Source organism: Elephantulus edwardii, unplaced genomic scaffold, assembly GCF_000299155.1.
Source record: "Elephantulus edwardii isolate Elephantulus edwardi_28Jun2011 unplaced genomic scaffold, EleEdw1.0 scaffold00086, whole genome shotgun sequence".
Lineage (NCBI taxonomy): Eukaryota > Metazoa > Chordata > Mammalia > Macroscelidea > Macroscelididae > Elephantulus > Elephantulus edwardii.
Window position 1 is genome coordinate 12,626,389 of NW_006399836.1, and position 22,514 is coordinate 12,648,902.

At 52.4% G+C, this 22,514-nt stretch overlaps 1 protein-coding gene across 1 annotated transcript in view; it reads right to left on the bottom strand.

Moving 5' to 3' along the window:
• Nucleotides 1-1,963: 1,963 nt before the first annotated feature.
• Nucleotides 1,964-22,514, bottom strand: part of MCM5 (minichromosome maintenance complex component 5) — a 21,189-nt gene continuing 638 nt past the window's right edge. The window contains exons 2-16 of the mRNA XM_006890164.1: nucleotides 18,891-19,017; nucleotides 18,674-18,802; nucleotides 17,256-17,428; nucleotides 14,600-14,755; nucleotides 13,343-13,509; nucleotides 10,896-11,067; nucleotides 9,985-10,096; nucleotides 8,063-8,206; nucleotides 7,629-7,694; nucleotides 7,280-7,456; nucleotides 6,060-6,172; nucleotides 5,599-5,727; nucleotides 4,484-4,626; nucleotides 3,610-3,737; nucleotides 1,964-2,065 (exon numbers count right to left, since the gene is read on the bottom strand). Coding sequence (XP_006890226.1) covers nucleotides 1,964-2,065; nucleotides 3,610-3,737; nucleotides 4,484-4,626; nucleotides 5,599-5,727; nucleotides 6,060-6,172; nucleotides 7,280-7,456; nucleotides 7,629-7,694; nucleotides 8,063-8,206; nucleotides 9,985-10,096; nucleotides 10,896-11,067; nucleotides 13,343-13,509; nucleotides 14,600-14,755; nucleotides 17,256-17,428; nucleotides 18,674-18,802; nucleotides 18,891-19,017 — 2,038 coding nt within the window. The remainder of the gene's footprint in view (nucleotides 2,066-3,609; nucleotides 3,738-4,483; nucleotides 4,627-5,598; nucleotides 5,728-6,059; nucleotides 6,173-7,279; nucleotides 7,457-7,628; nucleotides 7,695-8,062; nucleotides 8,207-9,984; nucleotides 10,097-10,895; nucleotides 11,068-13,342; nucleotides 13,510-14,599; nucleotides 14,756-17,255; nucleotides 17,429-18,673; nucleotides 18,803-18,890; nucleotides 19,018-22,514) is intronic.

The window sequence follows — 22,514 nt, forward strand, 5'->3', positions numbered from 1 at the left end:
CACAGACTGGGCCCAGACAGACAGATGTGACCCATGCCCACACAGTGCCCTCTGCCCCACTCAGCCAGAAGTGACCACAGCCCCACTCGATGGCTGGTGGATGATGTCCACTCTACCTCAGAGTGGGGGAGTGGCAGGGCGGCACGCTATCACTTGACAACTTGCAAGCTGGTCAGGCCCCAACAGATGGAAGAAGACTCCCCAGAGAAACCGCCAGGTCCCTCAGGAGCCGGGGTGGCACCTCCACTCCCCTCAGGACAGGGAGTCGGGTCTGGGACAAGCCAATGCCGCCTAGTGCCGCCACTCTGCAAACAGAATAGACTAGTTGCAAACGCTCATCAGAACAAGAGGAAACAAGCAGAGTAAAGAGCTTTCTCTCAAGTACAATCTCCAGTCCTCTATCAAAACAGACCCAAGAAAAGCTATTTTAAAAGTTCTCTAAGCTATGCAAAAAAGAAATGGGTTTTGAAACTGAGTGAGTCAGAGAAAACTGCCTTTGTTCATAATCCTCGCCTCCCATTTCCAGGAACACTTCCCTGAAAGGTTCCCGGAACGCTGTCAACGCCAGAGAGCCTGAAAGCAGTCAGAAAACCTTTGCACAAAAAGTACACTGTGATTCAACAGTAATAACACGGATGCACCGGGGCCCTCTTCACAAAGCTCAGGGAGTAAAGTTCTTCATGACGACGCTTGTTTTACTCGGTACTTACTCCTTAATACTTTACCTTGAAATACTAAAATATATTTAACACACCCTTACTTGGTGGGTTTTTTTTTTAAAAAAAAGTTGCCTAATATATCAAATATTTTATTTCCTTTTGTGACTTTCCACTTTCTGAAAATATATTTAGACTGGTATTTTGACACTTGTCATGCACTGCTGAGTAGGAACCAGTCCCAGCGAGCGGGTTTTTGGAGGGTATAAATCATACAAGAGACTGTCCGTCTTTCTCCCTCAGAGCAGCTGGTGGATTTGAACCACATGTCTTTGGGCTGGTAGCACAACTCCTTACCTGTAGGCCACTGTGACATGAGACAATATGATTAAACACTGGCATTTTTCTCCAGCACTGATGGACGCTGTCTGTGTGCCACCCTCACTGCTCTGTGGTGGTGAATCCAATGATCCAATTCCCGACTGTGAACCGAGGGAGAAGGAGGTGGGTGCCCAATGCATGCCCACCAGCAGAGGCAGCCGGTGGAGTCCACACCTCTGTCCTCACCCTGCTTGCTGGTGTGGGGCTCTTGGTGAACTACAAGCAGCTGCAGGTCCTGTCTGACTCATAGCAACCCCACGTCAGGGCAGAACTGGGCTCCGCCAGGTTCTCATTCGCCACGTTTTCAGAGAAAGATCGTCAGACCTTTCTTCCAAAGCGCCTGAATGTACTTGAATCGCCAACCTTTCTGTTTGTACCAGCCAGGGACTCCAGAAACAGGTGCTCATTTATTCTGGGTACAAGACCGAGACAGTGTCATCCCTGTTTAAAGGTGAGGAAACAGGTAATGTGACCAGAAAACCAGGGTTCTTACCACACCCCGAGCGGCCAGGTCCAACTGAGACAGGGAAGCTCACTTCCCAATGTACTTTCAGAGGGAGCTCGCTGAATTCTCAAGAGTAAGCAACTGCCCTCACTGTCCCCAGCACAAGGAATGACAACCCACAAGCCCAAGTGCAGCCCAGGGTTGGAACACGGGTCTGTCTGCTCTAAAGCATGTTCTTCCCTGAGGGCAGGATGGTGGGGAGCAAGGCCACCAGGAGCAGGAGCCCAGATAGCAAAAACAGCCATGGCTTTATTAATTCAATCAACTCTAGAAGGTCCAAAACTAGCAGAGCTGCAGTAGCAAAGTCCAGAGGCAGCAAGCTAACACATGGCCCCTCCTTCCCAGGATGTGTGTCCCGGAGCAGAGAGAGGGGAGGTTCCGGGGGAGGCCGACACAGGGGCGGCAGCATCCGGCCAGGGGGTCACTTGAGGCGGTAGAGGACCTTGCGCTGCATGCGATGCTGGATCTCGCCACGTCGCAGCATCAGCTGCAGGACCTTGTAGATGGCATGCTCGGGGTATTTCTGTGGAGCACAGGGTGAGAGTCAGGAATGAGTCCTTGAGAGGGACAGGCGCTGTCCGGAGCCCTGCAGGACCCAAGCACCACTCTGCCCAAGCGGACAGACACTACAAGTCTTGTAAGGATTTCAGGCTCCTTCTCCTTTGGTAAGAACGTATCTTTCCTCTTAATAGATAAAAACCTATTGGGCTGGCAGTTTATGGTAACTCAGAGCAGGAAGAAGGGAAGAGTGCATAGACCCAGATGCAGAATGCCAACAGTGTCACTGAAACATACATGCAGAGACTGCCGGTGTCACCATGTACACTCTCAGTAACACACACTCTAAACACAGTGTCTTTCCTATGTCCTGACTGAGTACCAAGCATGTCCAAATCTTTCCTTTCTTCCATCCTCACAGCAACCCTGGGTAGTTATGTGCTCGAGTACGACCCATAGTAACACTCGGAACAACAATCTGAATCTAAACTATATCCTGAGCCATCGCACACTGACACACGAGAGCCCACTGTGGCAGTTACGGTGTGAATCACCTGGCTGAGGGTATTGCTCTCCAGTTTCCTAAGCATCATGTCTCTCTCCAAGGAACAGTCTCTCCCAGCAACACGCCCAGAGTATATGAAACACAGCTTTGTCATCTTTGCCTCCAAGCAGCACTCTGGCTGCACTTCCTCCAAGACAGGTGAACAGCTGCTCAATCCTGTTATTGTTAAGTCCACCAAGTCGGACAGAACCACAGCCTCCAGGGGGTTTTCAGAGGCTGTTAGTCCCACAGGAGATTGGCCAAGCTCCTGCAGAACAGCTGGTGGTCGTGAACCACATGCCTTTAGGAATGCAGCATAGCTTCTTACCACTAGGCCACCAGAGCTCCCTTCCTGTAGCTGGTATTTTAATTAAAACTATTTAAGAGATGAAAACTGGGAAACAGAGAATCAAAGTCACTTGTTCAAGGCCACAGAGTTTTAGTGATAGAATTGGGACACCAATCAAGTCCACCTGACTGCAGGACCCAAGCTCGTGACAAGCCTAAACCTAAGCCTCTGTCTGCTCACCCACACAATGGACATGAACAGCACTCGTCACAAGGGACTGCTCTGAGTGCCCGTAGGAGATGACGCAGATGACAGAGGGACAAGACCAGACACTGGGGTGGCCGCTGTGGTTGAAGAGACAATGCCAAGTTCCCACAGCATCTGAAGGCAGCATCCGCCATCAATCAGTAGGACCCTCTCAAGATAGAAGGACTGGGGGCACTGGAGCGTGCCCTCCCTCTCCTCATTACTTCCTACCCCTATGGAACGAAGACACAGACGTGCCGCTGCCCTGCCTCCTACCGCCTCCCCCACCCAGGCATGTCCACTGAGCAGAAGCTAGTGCTGAGAGGGTGAGACATGACCAAGCCCTGGGAGGCCCAGCAGGAGGCCACTCACTCCTACACTCCATCCCGTAGGACACCCTCTCAGCCCTGCACCCTGCCCTAAGAGGCCACTCAGCCCTGCACCCCACCCTGAAGACCCCTCAGGCCTGCACCCCACCCAGGAGGCCCACCTGCTTGGTGAAATCCTGGATGATACTGTGTTCTGACACCTGGGAACCAATGGCAAAGCGGCGCTTGAGCTGCTTCTCAATTCGGCTCAGCATCTCCTGGTCCTCCTGGCTGGTGAAGCCCTCCACTCCTGCAGCGTGTGAGAGATGGGGGTGAGGGCTGGGGTGCTGATCTTCAGTACACCCACAGTGGGAAGCCCTCAACACCAAAGAGCAGCCTGAGCCCGGTCCAGAAAAATGTGCCAAGGAAGAGCAGGCTGCAACTGTGGGGGCCTTTCTGAGGGGACGACGCCAGGAAGGAAGGGTGGAGGCATCAGTGCTGGAAGCCAGTGGGACCGTGACAGCTCTACAGCACCCTGCAGGCTCCCGGGAGAGGGAACTGCCGTGATGGCTCCGACTAACCCTCCCAGCACCTTGAACAGTAGGTGGGGCGGCAGGGGAAACTCGGGAATTCATTCTGGGAGCAGCTGACACACAGCCAGGGCTTACGCAGTGTCTGCTGACCACGATAAGAAGATCAGAAGCCCTGGGGTGGACACTCACTCTCAATACGTGACCAGTGCCCTTGGGTCCCAAGGCCTCATTGAATGGCCATCTCCACCTAGACTGACTGCCAGGGGGCAGGTAATGAAGAGAGTTTTGGATGCACTGAGAAGAGCTAACGAAGCCAATATAGGGACTTCTGTTCTTAACCAATGATTAAAGTTATTATTCATGAACTGGGTTCTTCTCAGTGTGGAGGAAAACAGCAGAGAGAGAAACTGGAGAGGGAAGTTCACTGACAGAAGGCTCCAGAGAGAGGTTCAAAGAAGCAGTCCATCCTCCAGGTCCGATCGAGTCGTGTCGCAGAGTGCAGCGTTCCGACCACGCAGCTCACCTGACAGGGTCCCCGACATAGCGGCATCCAGCGTGGACACGTGGAACAGCCGCAGGGCCTCCTCCACGTCCGCCTCAGTGGCGAAAGGCTGCAGCTTCATTTTGCTGAGGGACTCGGCGATGCGCACGATGGCCTCCAGCTGCCTGTGGAACGATGCGGGGCTCAGGGCTGGGGGACCTCAGGGCTCCACCCTCCTTGGTCCACCTGACCTCAGGGGGTGCTTCCCAAAGGGCAAGGCTGAGGAGGAGACTGCAGGTTGCCCCTAAACCACCTCCTGTCCCTCCCTGGTAACAGAATCCCAATTCCTAGTCCAGCCCGTGCTGCCTGGATAAGACTCAGAGCTTCCCTTGCAGCTAGGTTGTCTACACAGCTATGGAACCCACTAAGTACGAATTCAATTGGGATTATTCTAGATTTGTTCTGAGCTGAGCCCTCCTGCTGCCTGGAATGGGGAGAGTGAAAGATAATGCTCTGGGATCTCAGGGTGCGGGAGCTGGATGGGTCCTGATGACTCCAAAACTTTCTATGTGATAAATGACTTAAGCTACGGTGTGTGGAGTCTCTATCACAACACAGCTGGAGCATGTTTCAGTAATCTGTGCAGAAAGCAGAATCCAACCAGGCAGGTGCTTAACCAACCTTCTAATGACGGGGAGAGGTGGGCGCCAAGGCGCTGCAGCCCGAGGAGGAAAGCAATTTCCCTGCAGTCAGAGTGGACTAGGAACGGGACTGAGTCTTCCCACTCTGGTCGGACCTGCCTGCACCCTCAGCTGCCTGACAGGGCCTTGCAGGAGCGAGCCCACCTCACAGTAGAGGCCCAGGACCTCCTGGCACAGAAGCCAGCAGCTCTGCTCTCCTTCCCTGGAAGGGCTCCCTCCACCCTGCAGCCCTTCCATGGGTAACGGCTCAGGGCTCCACGGCCTGTCAGGCACCGCTACTCACCCTGCACTGCCCCGGCCCACTCTCTACACAGGGATGGGCGGCTCTTGCCGGTCCACTTAGCACTGCCTTGGGCTTGCTCACTGCACAATGATGGGGGGCCTGGCGCTGCCCTGAGCCTCCTCAGCCCGCGGCAGGTCACCGCCAGTCTCCAGGACACTGGCCGCCTCACTCACCGCACAGTGATGGGGATACTGGAGCGGCGATCACTGTCCCTCTCGTGCTGCCGGGCCCCGCTCCGCATGATGATGTACCGGTTCTTCAGCTTCTCTGCAGCTTCTGCTGACAGCCGGGGGCCACACCTCCTGCAGGGAAGAGGGGGGAGCTGGCTGAGGCCAGGAAGGAGTCCCCAGCCCAGGACACTGGCCTGGGAAATTCCAGGCTCACGGAGGTCGGCTGATCTGCTCAGACACACACAGGGAGCCCGTGCTCACACCCACCCTGCCTCCCTGCACATCAGGGCATCTCCCAGGCCACCTACATCCTACACCCTTGCTTTGAAGATGGGGAAACTAAGGCAGAGAGCCACCGTGACCAGGTTGAGAAGGAGGTTTTATGAGGATCATTATCTCAGGGAAGAGGAGGGGTGAGGGACAGGAGGACGCCGCCACCCTGCAGGGCCCATCCTAGGACTCACGCTCGGCAGTAGGCGATGAACTTCTTCAGTGTGGCCAAGTCGATCTCGCCCTCCACAGTCTGTGTCTGCGTCAGTGCGCTCACGTGCAAAGTGATGACGTGCTTAGCCAGCATCTAGGGATCCAGAGGGACACAGGTCAGGCCACAAATTCCCCCAAGTCCTGAATCTCCATACAGGCAAGGACAGGACAGTTGGCGGAACTGGGGCTCCAGGACTACGGCACCAAGACAGGCGCACAGGCTCCTACTGGCTAGCACCAGCCCCACTTCTGAGAGCCTCAGGTTCTCCTTCAGAGTCCAATGCTCCGCCCATCCACCCAGACCCAGCCAATCATAACCACCTTCTCTGCTTCAGGCAAAGACATTTGATCTGATCTGAGCCAATAAGAATGTACCTTGGGATTTTTGCTAGAATGAAGGGAAATGAGAAGGCCCTCTTTGAGTGGGAGCTGTCAAACTAATCAAAGACCTAGAGCTGCCAGGGTTTAGGAACCACAGGGGACAGGCTGCCTGAGAACAAAGCCTCCAGTGAGGAAAGCAAAGCCCAGAGAATGAGGCTGAGGGAGCCTGGGCAATGCTGTGCAAGAACACAGATCCAGCTGGACTTAAAGCCGGCACAGCACCAGACCTGTCAACTGCACAGGTCATAACGTGTAGAAATGTACTCTTCAGATTAGGTTTCTGATTACTTGTAACCAAATGCCCAGCTCACTGGGTCTAACTTCTCCTGTTCATCAACAAGGATCTGACTGAGGCACAGGGTAAAACTGACTGACCCCTCAATAATATACCCCAGCAGAGTAGGGTCAGACTTAAAGGCCCTTTGTAGCTCCTTGCCAGCTCAGGGTATCTCAGGCCCAGCCCTCATTTCCTCCTCTTCCTGAGCTGTGGGCCCCCTTCAGCCTGCCCTGCCACCCACCCTATGCCTCTGCGGTCACCCACCCTGTCCCCACAGTCAGTCCTGTGAATACTGCAGTCACCCACCCTGTCCCTGCAGTCAATAGGCCCTGTGAATACTGTGGTCACCCACCCTGTCCCCGCAGTCAGTCAGTCCTGTGAATACTGCAGTCACCCACCCTGTCCCTGCAGTCAATAGGCCCTGTGAATACTGTGGTCACCCACCCTGTCCCCGCAGTCAGTCAGTCCTGTGAATACTGCAGTCACCCACCCTGTCCCTGCAGCTGACCCCGTGAAGACTGCAGCCACCCGCCCGGGACGCACCACATCCCGCTCCTCGTTGTGCTCGTCCTTGACAATGAAGATCATGTCGAAGCGGGACAGGATGGTGGGCATGAAGTCGATGTTGTCCTCCCCCTTCGTCTCGTCCCAGCGCCCGAACACTGAGTTGGCGGCAGCCAGGACAGAACAGCGGGAGTTCAGGGTCGTGGTGATCCCCGCCTGAGGGAGAGATCATCAGGACCCTGGCTTCACCCTCCTCAGATTCTAGAACTGTTGCCCCCAGCAGAGGGCTGGCCAACAGCTTGGGGGGGGCGTGAGGTCCCCATGCCAGCCCATCCTAGTACCTCGGCAAGGCTGGCCAGCCCGGGGCCTCACCAGAAAGCCTACCCACCTTGGCAATGGAGATGGTCTGCTGCTCCATGGCTTCGTGGATTGCCACTCGGTCATCTTCTCGCATCTGATGAGGGAGACATCCACCAGACCCACCCGTGTGAGGGGGTGGGAGCAAGCGCACCCACAGAGGCCTCCATTCCATCCCCCTCTGCAGAGTCATCTCTAACCATGACGACAACTGCAGGGCCTAGAGCTTGTCCCCTCCAGATGTGAACACTGGCCATCCCACCCTCGACGTGCCCATCTCTCCTGCTCTCAAATGTGGGAACTACAGCTCAGGAAGGTTCAGCAACTTCCCGCTGTCATCCTACCACACAGGCCAGGGACTGAATACAGGCATCCTGCAGCCAGAGCTGGGGTCATTTCTGTTGCCCAGAAACAGGACACACATGACACGCTCACCCCCACTGGGCACCAGCTCATCAGACTCACCTTGTCAAACTCGTCAATACAGACGACACCGCCGTCAGCCAGGACCATGGCTCCGCCCTCCATGATGAAGTTCCGGGAGGAGGGGTCCCTCATCACCGAGGCTGTCAGGCCTGCTGCACTGCTGCCTTTCCCTGACGTGTACACCTGGGCAAGGAGTCATCAGGGTTCAACCCCAGCTCCAGCTCTTTCACCCCAGTGGGCCAGGGCCCAGAAAATTAAGGTCAGTCCAAGGTCACAGAACAGGGTTTCAAAATCCTAGCCTCCAAGGAGAAACTTGGTATCACCCTCTCCAAGACAGACCTATTTGTTTTCTGGGAGGTCCATGGTATGTTCAAGACTTTTCTCCAGAACCACAACTCAAAAGACATCAATTCCTCTTCTGTCATCCTTAGTCACTTGTCCAGCTCTCATTACAAGCACAGCAAGTAATTGCAAAGACCATGGTTTGGATCAAGTGCACCTGCTCCAGACTGACATCATTGCTCTTCAGTACTCTAGAGAGGTCCCTGACAGCACATCTTCTTAGTACAATTCATCTTTTGATTTCATGACTGCTGGTGCCAAGAGTCTTGGCTGTGGAGCTGAGCAAAGTGTGACTGTTAACAACCTCAGTCTCTTCTCCATCTATCACGGTGCTGCCAATTGGCCTACCTTTGGGCACGCGGCCAGGAGGGACTGGTCCTTGGAGAAGGACATCATGCTCAGAAGGGTTGGAGGGATAGTGTAGGAGAGAAAGACCCCAGATGAGATGGATTGATAGAGTTAAGTGGTGCAATGGGGGGGAAGTGTGTCAGAGTCAGTGAGAACAGCTCAGGACAGGACAGGTTTCAGAGCTGTTGTACAAAGGGTCATTAAGAGTCGTAGGTGACTCAACAGCTCATGACAACACAAGCTCATAGAATAGCTCCAACTCAATGCTCCTGCCTCAGGAATGGCTTCTGCCTGACCTCGACGTCCTCCCAGGAATTCACACCAGAGCCTGGGAAGGGGCCAAGGGGCCCAGCCCTCAGGTAAGCACATGGAGGCCCAGAGCAGAGGCACTCTTCACACTGGATTGTGAGCCTGACCCTAGCACAAGGGTGAGTCCCTTGTCTTCATTGTGGTTCTTATACAGACTCCCTAAAATGCAGGGAGAACAAACTGAAATGTGCTTTAGTGTGAAGTCCATCCGGCTTTCAAAGACAAAAACATACTCATTTATTCTGAGCTATGTGTTGAAGTGGTAGTACCCTGGATATACTGGGGGGGCGGGGGGCTCTGGAGGCCTAGCCTGCAGGGTAACCCAAAGGCCTCCCTCCCGGGCAGTTCTAATCTACTGCAGCTCAGTCCTCTGTGTGACAGTCAGAGAACTCAGCATATGCATGAGGTCAGCCTCGGCTGACCCTCCAGGCTCTTAGCAATGCCCCAGAGGGCACGGTGAGCAGACAGACGCTCAGGCTCAAGTCCACATTCCAGAGTTTACTAGCTACTAGACTTCAGACAAGAGACTTAACAATGCTGTGCCTCAGTTTCTTCAGCTATAAAACGAGGGTAATAGCCCCAACCTCACAGAGCTGAAGTTTTTTCATGTACAACGTCGCTATAAGTCAGGCTTGACTCAATGGCACCTACTAACAACAGCCTGGAGCTGAGGTGAGGTACATGAGTGCCTCTGTCTGCACTGAAACAGCACCTTGTTACTGATTAGCAGCCAGATAAGCTGAGGCTCAAGGGCAGCAGGTGACCTGCTTGAGGTGAGTGTACACACACACACACACACACACACACACACACTCTCCTCCCCCCTTGAAATTTGCTCTTCTCTGCCCTCCTGACAGGGATAAGCACCATGGGTGAGCCGGTCCAGCAAGCCTATCCCAGGCCCCAGGAGCCCTCCTCCACAGCAGCAACGTGGAGAGAAGTGTCCTGGGCTAGCTACTCACCCCGATTGGCGAACACTTCTCCACGAACTTCAGAAGCTGGGACTTGGCTGTCCCAGGATCCCCCAGCATGAGCAAGTTAATGTCTCCTCGGCGAGTGAGTCCATCAGGGAGCCTGGAGGAGCACAGGGAGGTGGGCAAGGTGAGAAACCATGCAAGGGTGGGGACTCAGGTGGGGTGCCAGGACGGCAGGACGGCCATGGCTGAAAACTACCACAGGGCTTGGAGCAGACAGGAGGACGGGGCGAGCAGGGGCTCTGGCTGAGAATCACGTCTACACCCAGCTCTGTTGAAGCCCAGCTAAACGAGCCTCACTTGGAGGAGGAGGAGGACAGGTCAAAGCAAATGGCATCGGTGGTTCTCCCTGGGCATGCAGTGAGTGCCACAGTGAACGTCCTGCCAGGACAAAGACAAGCAAGGGGCACCACAGTGGACAGGCCACAGTGGATGTCACAGCAGTGACTGAGCATGAGGGAAGCCTTCTAATCCCCCATGTGACTTCAAAGAGGACTCTGTTCTACTGTTTATATATCTTGGGCCCATGTCACAGCCGAGTGTTAATTTCTCCACTGGTGTCATTCACAGGGACACTTGGGTTCAGGGAGCCATTGTCTCTGTACTGAGTTCACATGTAAGGAAGGAGATGAGCAGGCCCAGATTCTGCCAACTCAAAGCAAGGGCTCACCCCCTGGAGCTGGCCAGGGTCCACCATGCTCACTGCAGTCAGAGTGAGAATCAGTGCCCAGCCAGATGACAGCCAGCCCAAGCTTAGGGGAACACCTGGGGTTGCAAAAGAGCCAGGATCCCAATACAAATGAAGAGACCACTCAAGTCCTCCTCTGACAGCGGTCCTTCTGCGGGTCACGTCACCAGCACCCTCCCCAAGCCTGAGGTCCATGGGCCCAGTGCCTCACCTCTTTCGAGAACCCCCAAAGAGCAGGCAGGCAATGGCCTTCTTCATGTCCATGCCCCCAAAGATGGAGGGGGCGATGCTCTTGGAGATGACATCATAGATGTTGGGCAGAGCGGCCAGGCGGCGGAACTCTTCCTCCTCCTGCGGGGTCAGAGTCCCTGCAAAGCTGCGGCCTGCGGGCAGGGATGGCGGTGCATGAAGATCAGGAAGGGCCTCCTCCAGCCCATCCCTCACTGGGCTCCTGCTTGCCCACCTCCCAGAGGGCACAGTTCTCAGAGCCAAGAAGACACAGTCTCAGCTAGAGTGGAGAGCTTGGTTCTTCCTCCCAAACCCAGTGAGCAAGAAAGAGGGAGAGGGGGCCGAGGTCTCAGAGGGCCATGCTGTGCAAGACCGTGGAAACCACCAGAAAGCCCCTCACGTAATCAAAAGAACTGAGGTGCAGTCACTCATGGGAGTGGTACAGGAGGAGATTGTTTTTACTTTGTGCCTGGGTACTGCCACGAGCTAGGGCTGACTTGATGGCAGAGAAGTACAGCAGCTTAAGTTCACTGACAGGGTTCTCTGAAGAATCTGGCACTTACTGTTTAAGTCCTTAAAACAATACCAAGCTGTTAACGGTATACGTCAACATGTTTAATAACACATTTCTAAGAGCCTTCATGAGTAATGAGTGATTAAAAATTTGAAAAACAAAAAAATGAGGGAGCTCTGGTGGCCTAATGGGAAGAAGCTGCACTGCAATCCCAGAGGTAGGAGTTCTACTCCCCAGATGCTCTGCTGGAAAGAGGGGTCAATCTCCTCCTGTACCAATCAGATCCAATTTGATGGTACACACACACAAAAAAAAATTAATTAAAAAAAGGAAAAAAAAGAAAATGGAGCCATTTCAGCCAAAAAGTAACATGAAATTCGAATACCATCAGCTACTCTGATTGCAATGTGAAAAGAATACATAAGCATATGGGCAGAGGCCAGAGGGCAGTGAGAAAGGCTGCGATTATCCAGAACCAAGATGGCAGGGGCAAGGCCAGGGTGAACAGGATGGCTGGTTTAAGGAGTGGTCAGACTCCAGACACATCTGACAGTGGAGTGGAGAGGCTTGCCAGCAGGTGAGATATGGGTCAGAACAACACAAGACCAATCAGTAAAATGAGGTTTAATGCCCCAAATAACTGGGAGGATGGAGTGGACATCTGCTGAGATGGAAAGAGAGCAGAGCCAGCCAGGGAGGGCCCGGGTCTGAGGTGTTTTGCAGACGTGGACATGGGGAGACGTCTAGGCCAGAGAAACTTGGAACTACCAACACTGGAGGTTTCAAAGCAGCAAGTTGAGAGCTCAGACGGTGATAGGTCTGTCCCTTCCAAATCACCTCGTTACAGCCACTGCATGCACAAATCTGAAAGCAAGACTGTAGCCCTCCCGGCCCTCAAGAGAATAAATACAAGCCCTCACCTCGGCATTCGGGCCACAGCCCACATATCCCTGCATCTATTCAGCATCCCTGCCAGGCCAGGGGCTTTGCCCATTTATGCTCCACCTCTCCGTTCTCTCCTCCCTGAAGATCCTATCATTCTTACCCCATCCCCCACACTCCTCTTTTACACGTCTCTCCACTAGGCTCTAGCCACTCTCATCACCTCTGAGCCGAGTCAGCACCTGACAGAACTGCATCTGACATCACCTGGTCATGCCCCAGCCCTCCGTGAGTTCACTATCATTTCTCCAAGGAGCCCAAGCTGCCCTCTGGGCAGAGCCCACATGCCCCCTCTGCTTCTGCATGGCACTCGGAACCTCCCCACTAGCCTGACTTGGGTCCTTCAGCCATGGTCCTGCATACAGATGAGACCCTCAGCCCAGGGCCTACAGTGTGGACTGTCAGACGATGCTCCAGGGAGCCAAGGTTTTACTCAATGTTAAGAATCTGTGCCTTCAAGTTGCTGTGCTTCTGAAATAGAGTACTGAGTACCCACAGACCTGCCCAAAGAACCTATGTAATCAACAAAGGGCAACTGGGATGCTCCTTAGAGGTAAGGACAGTGAAACTGCCTCTCACAACTGTATGCTAGGAGGGGTCAGTCCTTACAAAATGGCATCATGCTGGGAAAAGTGGAGGGCCAGAGAAAAAGAAGAGCCTGACACAGTGACCGTAACAATGGGCTCGGCCTATCAGAGACCTGACACAGTGACCGTAACAATGGGCTCGGCCTATCAGAGACCTGACACAGTGACCGTAACAACGGGCTCAAGTGTGTCAGTGATTGTGAGTACGGCGCAGGACAGGACAAGGGTCAGAGGCGTTGTTCATAGGGTCACAACAAGAAACAGCTGCATGGACAGCACCTAACAACAACAATAACAAAGACAGGCATTCCAGGAGCCCGAGTTAGGAAGAGAGGAGCGTCCAGGCAGGAGGACAGCATGTGGTCCAAGAGCCCTAAGGCAACTCACCAGAGCCATCCGTGTCCACCTGGATGCCCAGGACCCGGATGTAGGAGCTCCGGATGCCCACACCCACCCTGTCGCCACCTTTGCTGGAGGTCAGGCCAAACTTCTTAATTGAGTAGATGCCCATGATGGTGACTCTGTTCCCAGGGACAACCTTGTCACACAGATACCTGGGAATGAGGAGGGGAGTCAAGAGAAAAGATGGTGAGAGCCTGGTGGACGCCGCACGTCCCTGACTCCCCCTGCCCATCCATCCTGCTCAGTGTCCACCTGAGCCTTCACCTGGCACCCCTCTACCTCATGGGGCCAGAGAAGGGGAGCATTCATCAAATCCCACCCCACGCTTAGAAGGCTCAAGATTTAGAGGACAGCATTTGTCTCAAGTTCCAGTCAGCCTGGCCCTCCAGGGGCATTTGCCAGCTTTGTGTTACACTCAAGAGCTGGAGGGGAGGCTCAGTGCCAGCCACCCCAGCCCTTCAGAAGCCCCACTTCAGCCACTCTGCTCTCAGACCTGTCAAACGTCTAGGAATCACTCCGTCTATGTCAGAAATTGGGCACTTAACGAGTATTTACTAGTTTAAGTATCACAAAAGAAGCAGTCATGTCAGAGCACTATCACAACCCCAATGCACTGTGAGGAAACAGGGGATCCAGCAAACTCACGGGACTTGCCCGAGTCTGGCTCCTACAAACCTCACCATCACTGAAGTTGATGAAGTTATAGACCAGTTTCTCAATTTACCTGCACAACATCCACACGTGAGTTAAAGGGAAGAGCCCCTGTTAAAATTCTAAATCCTCCTCCCAGGTGACTGAGAAGGACAAGGCTGGCCTGAGTTAGAGCAGAAATCTTAACCAAAGTCCTGGGTGTAAGGTGGGTTGGGGTGCCAAGGTGATGGGAGGCTCTCCCAGCCACGGGGAATTTGGTTATGCCACCCCGGGGCCTCGGCAACATTTTGATGGTCCCCCAGTTATAAGCTGGCTGCAGAGATACTGCTACAGGGGTTTCGGGAAGCCACAGATACAGGCCTAAAACTGTTCTTCCACAGGGCCAGTTAAGCTCTCCAAGCTACACGGCTTCATCTGCAGAGTACGGGATAAGGTACCCCTGTGTGTGGAAGACGGAAGAAAAGGACAGAAGCACCAGGCAGAGCGTAACCACTGCTCATTTACCAGCTGTCCCCTCACCTGCTTCTCCTCCCTGTAGACACAGATGAGCCCCCAGAGTCTGGCTCAGGACACCTCACGCTCACCACCCACCTGTCGCAGTAGAGCTGCATGTGCCTGGGCATCTCGCCATGGGGCACGGCGTCAGGCAGCTCCTGTAGCTTCAGGGTCTGGAAGTCCACACACTTGCACTTGTCAGGCATGATGAAGTACGGGTCCAGGGGGCACTTGGGGCGTCCGGCCTGATCTCTGCGGGAGGGGGATTTCAGAACTCAATCACCATGAACCAGCAACGGAAGGGGTTCCCAGGATGAGCTGGGCAAAGCTCTGACAGGGGCTGCTCTCTGTGAGCCAAGCGCTGGGTTAGGATCCTGGAGAACCAGCAGAGGTCTGAGTCCTCTGTTAACTGTCGAGTAGCACAAGTCACACACAGGTCCCTTCTCAGGGACCCAGGGTCACCGCAATGAAACCAAATCTAACCCCACCCAACCCAATCCATTGCTTTGGTCAATTCCAACTCATAGCAACCCAAGGGCAGAGGAGAAGTGCCTTACAGCATTTCCAAGGTTGGCGATCTCTGCTGGGACAGTGTGCCACATTCTTCTCCCATGGAGTAGCAACTGGGTTTGAACTACTCATCTTTTGGTCCACAGCCAAGCACCTTATCACCCAGGGCTAGATTACTAATGCTCTTACTGAGCTCCATACCCAAATCCCAAGATTGTTTTCCAATATGATTCTAAATGCCACTAAACCATTTTCAAACCTCTATGTAAGATTCTTACAAATCTCGGGAAGGTCAGCAAAGGAGAGGAAGAGCCTCAGAAAGATAGATGGACTGACAAGGCGACTGCAGAAATGGGCTCAAGTTTGCCTGAGATGACGAGGATGACGCAGGAGAGCACAGAGGTCAGGTCTCTTGTTCACAGGGTCACTATGAATTGTACTCGACGTGATGGCATGTAATATACAACACATAATATTCTGCCCTGATGGTACGGTCCATGGGAGCTATGCTGCTACCCCAAAGGCCACGCCTCTCTAGTGGTTCCAATCAACCAGCAGCTCCGTGGAAGAGAAGGGCAATTTACAGCCTCGGGTCAGCTTTGAGTTGGTTCTGACTTGAAGGCAGAGAGAGAGAGAGGGACAAAGAGTCAGAGAGAGGCAGAGAGGGAGAGACAGGCACAGAGAGTGAGCAAGCACGGGTGTTTGCTCAGATTCTAATCACCATTCACCACACACCTAAGCTAAACACTACGTGCCAGGCATTGCTCACGGTGCAGGAGACACAGCAGTGAACCAACACTCTGCTGCTCTTACAGAACTTCAGTTCTGCTAAGGGCCAAGTTAACGATGACTCAGTAACCCCATGAATAATGGATCTGAACTCTGCCCTATCCTGTGCCATCCTCATCATCTCTGCTATACTCAGAGGAAACAGAAAACAGAAACAAGCAAACAACATGATAGGTCGGGCCAGGTGCCACAAAGAAAAGCAGGTGGAAAGACAAGACAGCTTTAGGGAGCTCTGGTAGCCCAGTGGTAAGAAGCTGTGCTACAATCTCAAAGGTATGCGGTTAGAATATACCAGCTGCTCCATGGAGGATGGGCAATCTCCTCTCATGCAACTTACTGCCTCTAAAAACCTGCCGGAAGGTCAGCTGTGGGTCGGTTCTGACTCTGGCACACAGCAATCCATACGGCATATAATTCTAAAGAGAAAGCAGCTGGGTCTGTGTGCGTCCGGTGAGAGGGAGCAGCTGGGGGAGGCCAAGGGGGAGGGAGCCTGGACAGGAGGGGCAGCAACTGGACTTCACTGTGGATGAGACCAGAATGACTGAATCACCTGCCGTTTGAAAGATCCATGCTGTCTATGGATGAAAAACAGATGGCAGAGGACAAGCACGGATGCCAGGGAAGCGGTTTCCTTGTCTCTGCATACAGCCGATGGCAGAGCCAAATGGATGGTTTACTGTGTAAGATGGCCAAGGGCGTGAGCCTGCATGCAGGCCATGCTGGTGGTTGTATGTGGTGTAGGAGAGGGGAGGGTGATCCATTCCATCTGGACTATGTGTCCTTAGGTCTGTAATGGTTAAGCCCATGTGGGAAGCCTGTAGGCTGCTGGACATAACAGTGTGGGGTCAGTGGAGACAACGTGAGGCACAGGAAAGCCCCAGGTCAACAGGGGAGTTAAGTACAGAAACACCAGTGGGCTGAGCCCTGGGGCGCTGCACCACCGCAGTCAGGAAGCTGAGGAGGAACCAGCAGAGGCAGCCCAGCAGCAGGAAGAGGTGAGAAGGTAGGAGCTCCGAGAGCAGGAGCAGCAGACAGACCCTGTGGACCCACAGACTACACACTCTGCGCTGCAGCACAAACACGGCCACGGGTGACCGACCCATGGCTGAGCAAGGATACTGGCCATACGGACCATACAGGCGGCAGGCTGGAAGTAAGAAGTGATCAGCCAGCCTGCTGACGTCCGGAGGAGATGGCAGACAGACAGAGTTCCCTGCAAGCTTTACTCCCTAATCCTGGATTTCCAAAAGGTTCTCGGGCATCCTGACAGGGGCGGGTGGAACTCACCAGTGGAGAGGGCACCACGTGGTGCTCACAACCCCCAGCCCAGCCAGGGCTCAGCTCTCAGCCAGTCCCACAGGGCACACCCCTGACCCAGTCTCTCCCAGGAGTCTCTCCAGAGCAGTCATGCCCTGATGTCCACCCGTCGGGCACCAGCCCGAGGCCCACTCACGTGTTGCACTTCCTGGGCAGGGCATAGCCTTCCAGGCCAGGCCGCATGGCAATGTTGGTAATGGTGTTGCGGCAGCTGCGGCACTGGATGGCAATGCGGGTGGCCTTGGCCCGCACCGCCGAGGCCGCGATGATGATGCCGGGGATCTTCACCAGATGCGACATCAAGTCCGACTGCAAAAGAGCCACAGGGAGGGACATTAGAGGGAGCTGGGGTGGTGACGGCTCGAGAGCACTGTGAACACATCTCATGTCACTCAACCCCATCTGCGAAGACAACTGAAATGGTAAACATTCTATACACTTACTACACTCTTTCAAAATTCATTTTTAAAAGCGAGGACAGGAGCTATCTGAAAGGTGCTGGAAAATGTCCTGTGCAAGAGCGGAGGGAGGGGCAGAGCTACAGGGAGGCCCACCATTCCTCTGGGCATCAGCTGTTTACTCAGCATCTACTCTGTGACCTGGTCCAGTACAAGGACCCCCGGCTTCACAAAAATTCACTTTTCACCACCTGATATTCATGAAAGACCTATCACCATACATATTTTTGCTGCAGAAAGACATCCAAAGAGGATGCTCATTTTTTTAAAAATAATTTTAATGAAAGTTTACAGAGACTTAGGGTTTCCAGTCATTCATTGTTGCACTTTTCTCCCTACCCAACCCCTCCAGAGGATGTTCATTTTTATAACAAAAAGACAGAAAGAAAAATTAGCATTCAATGTGTTTTTCAGCAAGTTGTTGTTAAAGAGGCCTCCCAGCAAGTGGGATCACTGAGCTCACTCCCCAGAAACTACACCTGGCATCTCAGCATCAAGTCACAGCTGTGAACACGTCTGTGAACACAATGGTAGTGTTATCTTCACATCCGTGTACTCTCTGATAGTTATTTTGGGATCGGGAAACATATTTTTTCCAATACAAATGAGTGATAATTAATTCTTCACTTTATACCATTTTCAACTTAGAAGACTTCATATGAGCACTTTACTTTCAGATGTCAAGCTAACCCTGTACTAGATTGTACTGGGCACAGGAGTTCAGAGGGGCCTTACCCCGTAAAGGATACACACCATGTCAGATGTCACCTCAAAGGAGCCCTCTCTACCTTTCCCACAGGGGCCCCACACCCTCTCCACAGCTTTCCTGACAGTTAGGGTCACCTAACATTACATCATGTGTGGTGTTTCCAGATAACCCCATCTTCCCCACTGGATGTAAACCCTGAGAGGAGGGGCCTTGCCCACAGCAGGAGTGCAGCAAACATCCACCCCATGAGTTAATCTGATAACAGGGGAAATCAGCTCAGAAAAGGTGAATGAGTTGCTGAGGGTCACGAGCTGGTGCCCAAGCCTGTCTGTCCCTGGAAGTCCTCTCCCCCACACAGTGGCCGCTACCACCCTCTGCCTGGCTCACCTTCAAGCTGCGGATGCTGGATGGACTGGCGTCAGACTTGAGCATGACCTGGACGTCCTGCAGCACTTCCTCCCCGCTGGGCCGGGGCCGGGTCACTTCATCAGCCACCTCCCTGGCAGCTTCCTCTAACTGGAAAAGGGGAAATGGACCTGCTATTAGTGGCCAGCATACGGCCAACTGTGGGCGTGGGGGGATTCAGAGTCAGGGTCCCACACACCAGCTGTAAGTGCTCGGCCGGCTGCTTGTACAAGTAGTCAGCAAGCTCCTCGTCAAAGCTGGCCAGGTCCTCCATCTCCACCTCGATCCAGTACTCGCCCAGGTTGTAATGACGCTTGAGTTCATCCCTGCAGTCGGTGGGTGCAGAGAAGGGGAAATCACCTCATCAGCATCTCCTGTCCTGCAGCTCCTCCCAGGCACACATCGCGTTCCAGGTCAGCCCATCACCTAACCCTTCAGGGCCTCCCAGTGCTGACAGACACATCTGCCAGGGGAAGCTCCGTGGGAGAGAGGTCACCAGGTATGAAAGATGAATGCTCCCAAGCAAGGGTGTGCACACAGGGCAGTCTGGGAGACACTCACTGGACGACCCTTTGGAGAAATCAACTTACTCCTTTTCTTTTCTTTTTTTATTGCTTTAAAGTTTACAGAGATTTAGGGTTTCCATCCATGCACTGTTGCACTTTTCTCCCTGCCTATCCCCTCCCTCCCAATTCACTCTTCTTGAAAAGAAAAACTCTTTTTCATTGTTATGCAATCCCTCCCCCTAAGTCCACTCCACTATGCAGCCTTCACTCTGGACTTCTGTAATGACAAGAATACCCATTCATATGTCTCTTTTAAAAAAGTTCTCCTTCATCTGTTACAATGCAATATACATCATCCCTCCTCTCCTTCTCTGTCTTCCCTCAACCCCTGATGTCAGTCCCATTTTACAATAGTGGCCCTATGCAATATTTGTCCTTTTGTTGTTTTGGTTTTTTTTATTTATTTTTTTTAATATTTGTCCTTTTGTGACTGAGATATTTCACTCAGCATAATATCCTCCAAGGCCATCGATTTTGCATATTTCATGAGTTCTTTGTTTTCCAATGCTGCATAGTATTTCATTGTGTGAATATACCAGTGCTTCTCTGCCATTCATTTGTTGATGGGCACTTGGGTTGTTTCCAGCTCTTTGCTATTGCAAACAAAGCCACGATATACATGAATGTGCATACATCTGCTTGGGTGGCTAACTCACTCTTAAAAACAAACCTTAAGTTGGAGGCTCCATGGCAGCTGGGAGCTGGCCAGCCTTGTCAATTAGCACTCTTTACAGAGCACCCCACAGAACTACTGTTCTAAGAGTACACTGTGGAGACCACTGACCTGTGCACAGCCTGCTCCCCGAGCTACCTCGGGACCCATCTCGTTCTTTAGGAGCCATATCCAACCATCAGCCTGTCCCTCAAAGTCCCTTGCTGTGACAGGCATCTCTAGGCCCATTGGGTCATTCCCACCTGAATTGTCACATTTTCAAACTGTCCCTTCAGCTCACCAGTCAACTAATACTCCAGCCTTCCTTAACTCCTGCTCCTCCACTGAGGCAATTACCACCCTGGGATTTATGTGTTGGTCCAAAACCCAAGACACTATATATTATTCAATTGTTTTGTGTGCACACAAAGTCAGACAACGGAAGACAAAAGACCCAATGCCTCTGAATTGTGGTGGTGGCAAAGGGCAGCGCTGACAAAAGGACAAATGTGCTTTGGAGGAAGTACAGCCAGGTGCCCCTGAGAGGCAAGAATGCTTCATCTAATATACTTTACACATATTGAAAAAAGATATCATACTGAGGAGAACAGAGGGTCAGCAAAGAAAGGCAAGACCCTCAACAACACAGACTGCCACAGTGACCGAAGCAATGATCTTCAATGATCACAAGGACGGCACAGGACAGGGCAGGTTTCAATCTACTGTTCACAGGTTCTGAGTCCCAGTCAACTCAACAGCACCTAACAACAAATGTCTTTGCCTTACTAAGGAACTTCTTAAAGAATAGTGTGTTTCCATCTTTGTATCTTAGTACTTACTCAGCACGGTGTGGGACATATCGCAGGTTGTTAGTGTGAGCTGGTATGTAAATAAAAAAACGAAACGGAAACAGACATTTCACAAATAAACTGACGTCCAGCTCCATGATGCAACATCCAGCCAAACAAAACAATGTGATCAATAACACCAGAGAGGAAGTGATCGATAACAGCAGGGAGCAGGAGAAGGCAATCCATAGAATAATCAATCAGATAAGGTCAAAAGGACAGCATTTGCCTAGGGATAAAGCCCAGAAGACTGGACAGACAGACAGGCGGGAAAAGAGGAATGGAAACAGGAAACACGAGGAGGATGTGGGGAAAGTGTTATTACACTGTGGGGATTGTAACTAATGTCCCAAAACAAAATATGCATGACTTGGTCAATGGCAAGCCAATTTCCTCTGTGATCTTTAATTCAAATCACACACACAAAAAAAGGTTTTTTTAATAAAGAAATTGAGGCCCAGAAAGACTGCTCCTAGCAGTTACTCAGCTCATAACTATGAGGTCCAATCCTGGGCCTGACTTTAACAAACCTGTGCATTTGAAAATCTGGATGGAGACGAGATTGAAGTCATTAATAACTGCAGCTCGCTCAGCTCCACAATCAACATTCTTGGCACCAGCAGTCAGGAAATCAAAAGACGAATTGCACTGGAAAAAAATCTGCTATCATGGACCTCTCCAGAGTACTGAGAAGTAACGATGTCAATCTAGAGACTAACATGCACCTGATCCAGGCCTTGTCTTCTCAATTACTTTCTATGTATCAGAGAGCTGGACAATGACTAAGGATGACAGAAGAATTGATGCTTTGAGTTGTGGTGCTGGAAAAGAGTCTTAAACATACCATGGTCCATCAAGAAAACAAATAGGTCTGTCTTGGAGAGGGTGAAACTAAGTTTCTCCTTGGAGGCTAGGATTTTGAAACTCCATCTCACATATTTTGGACACATGGTCAGGAGAGACTAGTCCTTGGAGAAGGACAACACGCTGAAGGGATGGGATGGACGGTCAGCACAGGAGAAAAACACCCCGGATGAGATAGATTGACACTGTAACTGGGGCAATGGGGGTTAGGTACGTTGGAGTCAATGAGACTGGCTCAGGACAGGGCAGGCTTTAGAGCTGCGGTACATAGAGTCGCTATGGGTCACAAGAGACTCGACAGCACATAAACAACAACATAGGTCCAAATGCGGGACCTACGAGGATTCAACAAGATGCCAACAGGTTGGGAAAAAAGACTTTGAAAAGACAAATAGTGTAGCATCTTGGATAGATGCTATATCCTGTGTCCTGACACTGGGACAGCATCCCTGACACAGCCGGCGTTCCATCAATCAAAGCCAAAACTGACTGAGTAAATGAATGAATACATAAATGAATGAATGAATAAGAGGAGCCTTAACCATGATCTTCACCATTCACTCCATGAACTTGAGTTTACAAGGTTGCACAGAGAGGACCTAGATGAACATTAAGAATCGCAGGAACAAGAAACCATCTCTCTCTCCAGCAGGGCCTGCGTGACATGTTGCTGGCCTCAACAGGACATGGACACCCGATGGACAAACACACACACACTCACACTCACTCTCTCTTGCACTAGAATCACGCAAACCCACACACCAAGGGGGTCAAAAGTCCTGATGCTGGGCACCCCTCCCTGATGCTGGATGCCCCTCCCTGCCGCTGGACCCCACCCCCTCCTCCTGGACTGCCCCCTCCCTGGCTGGACCATCTCCCTTCCCTGATACTGG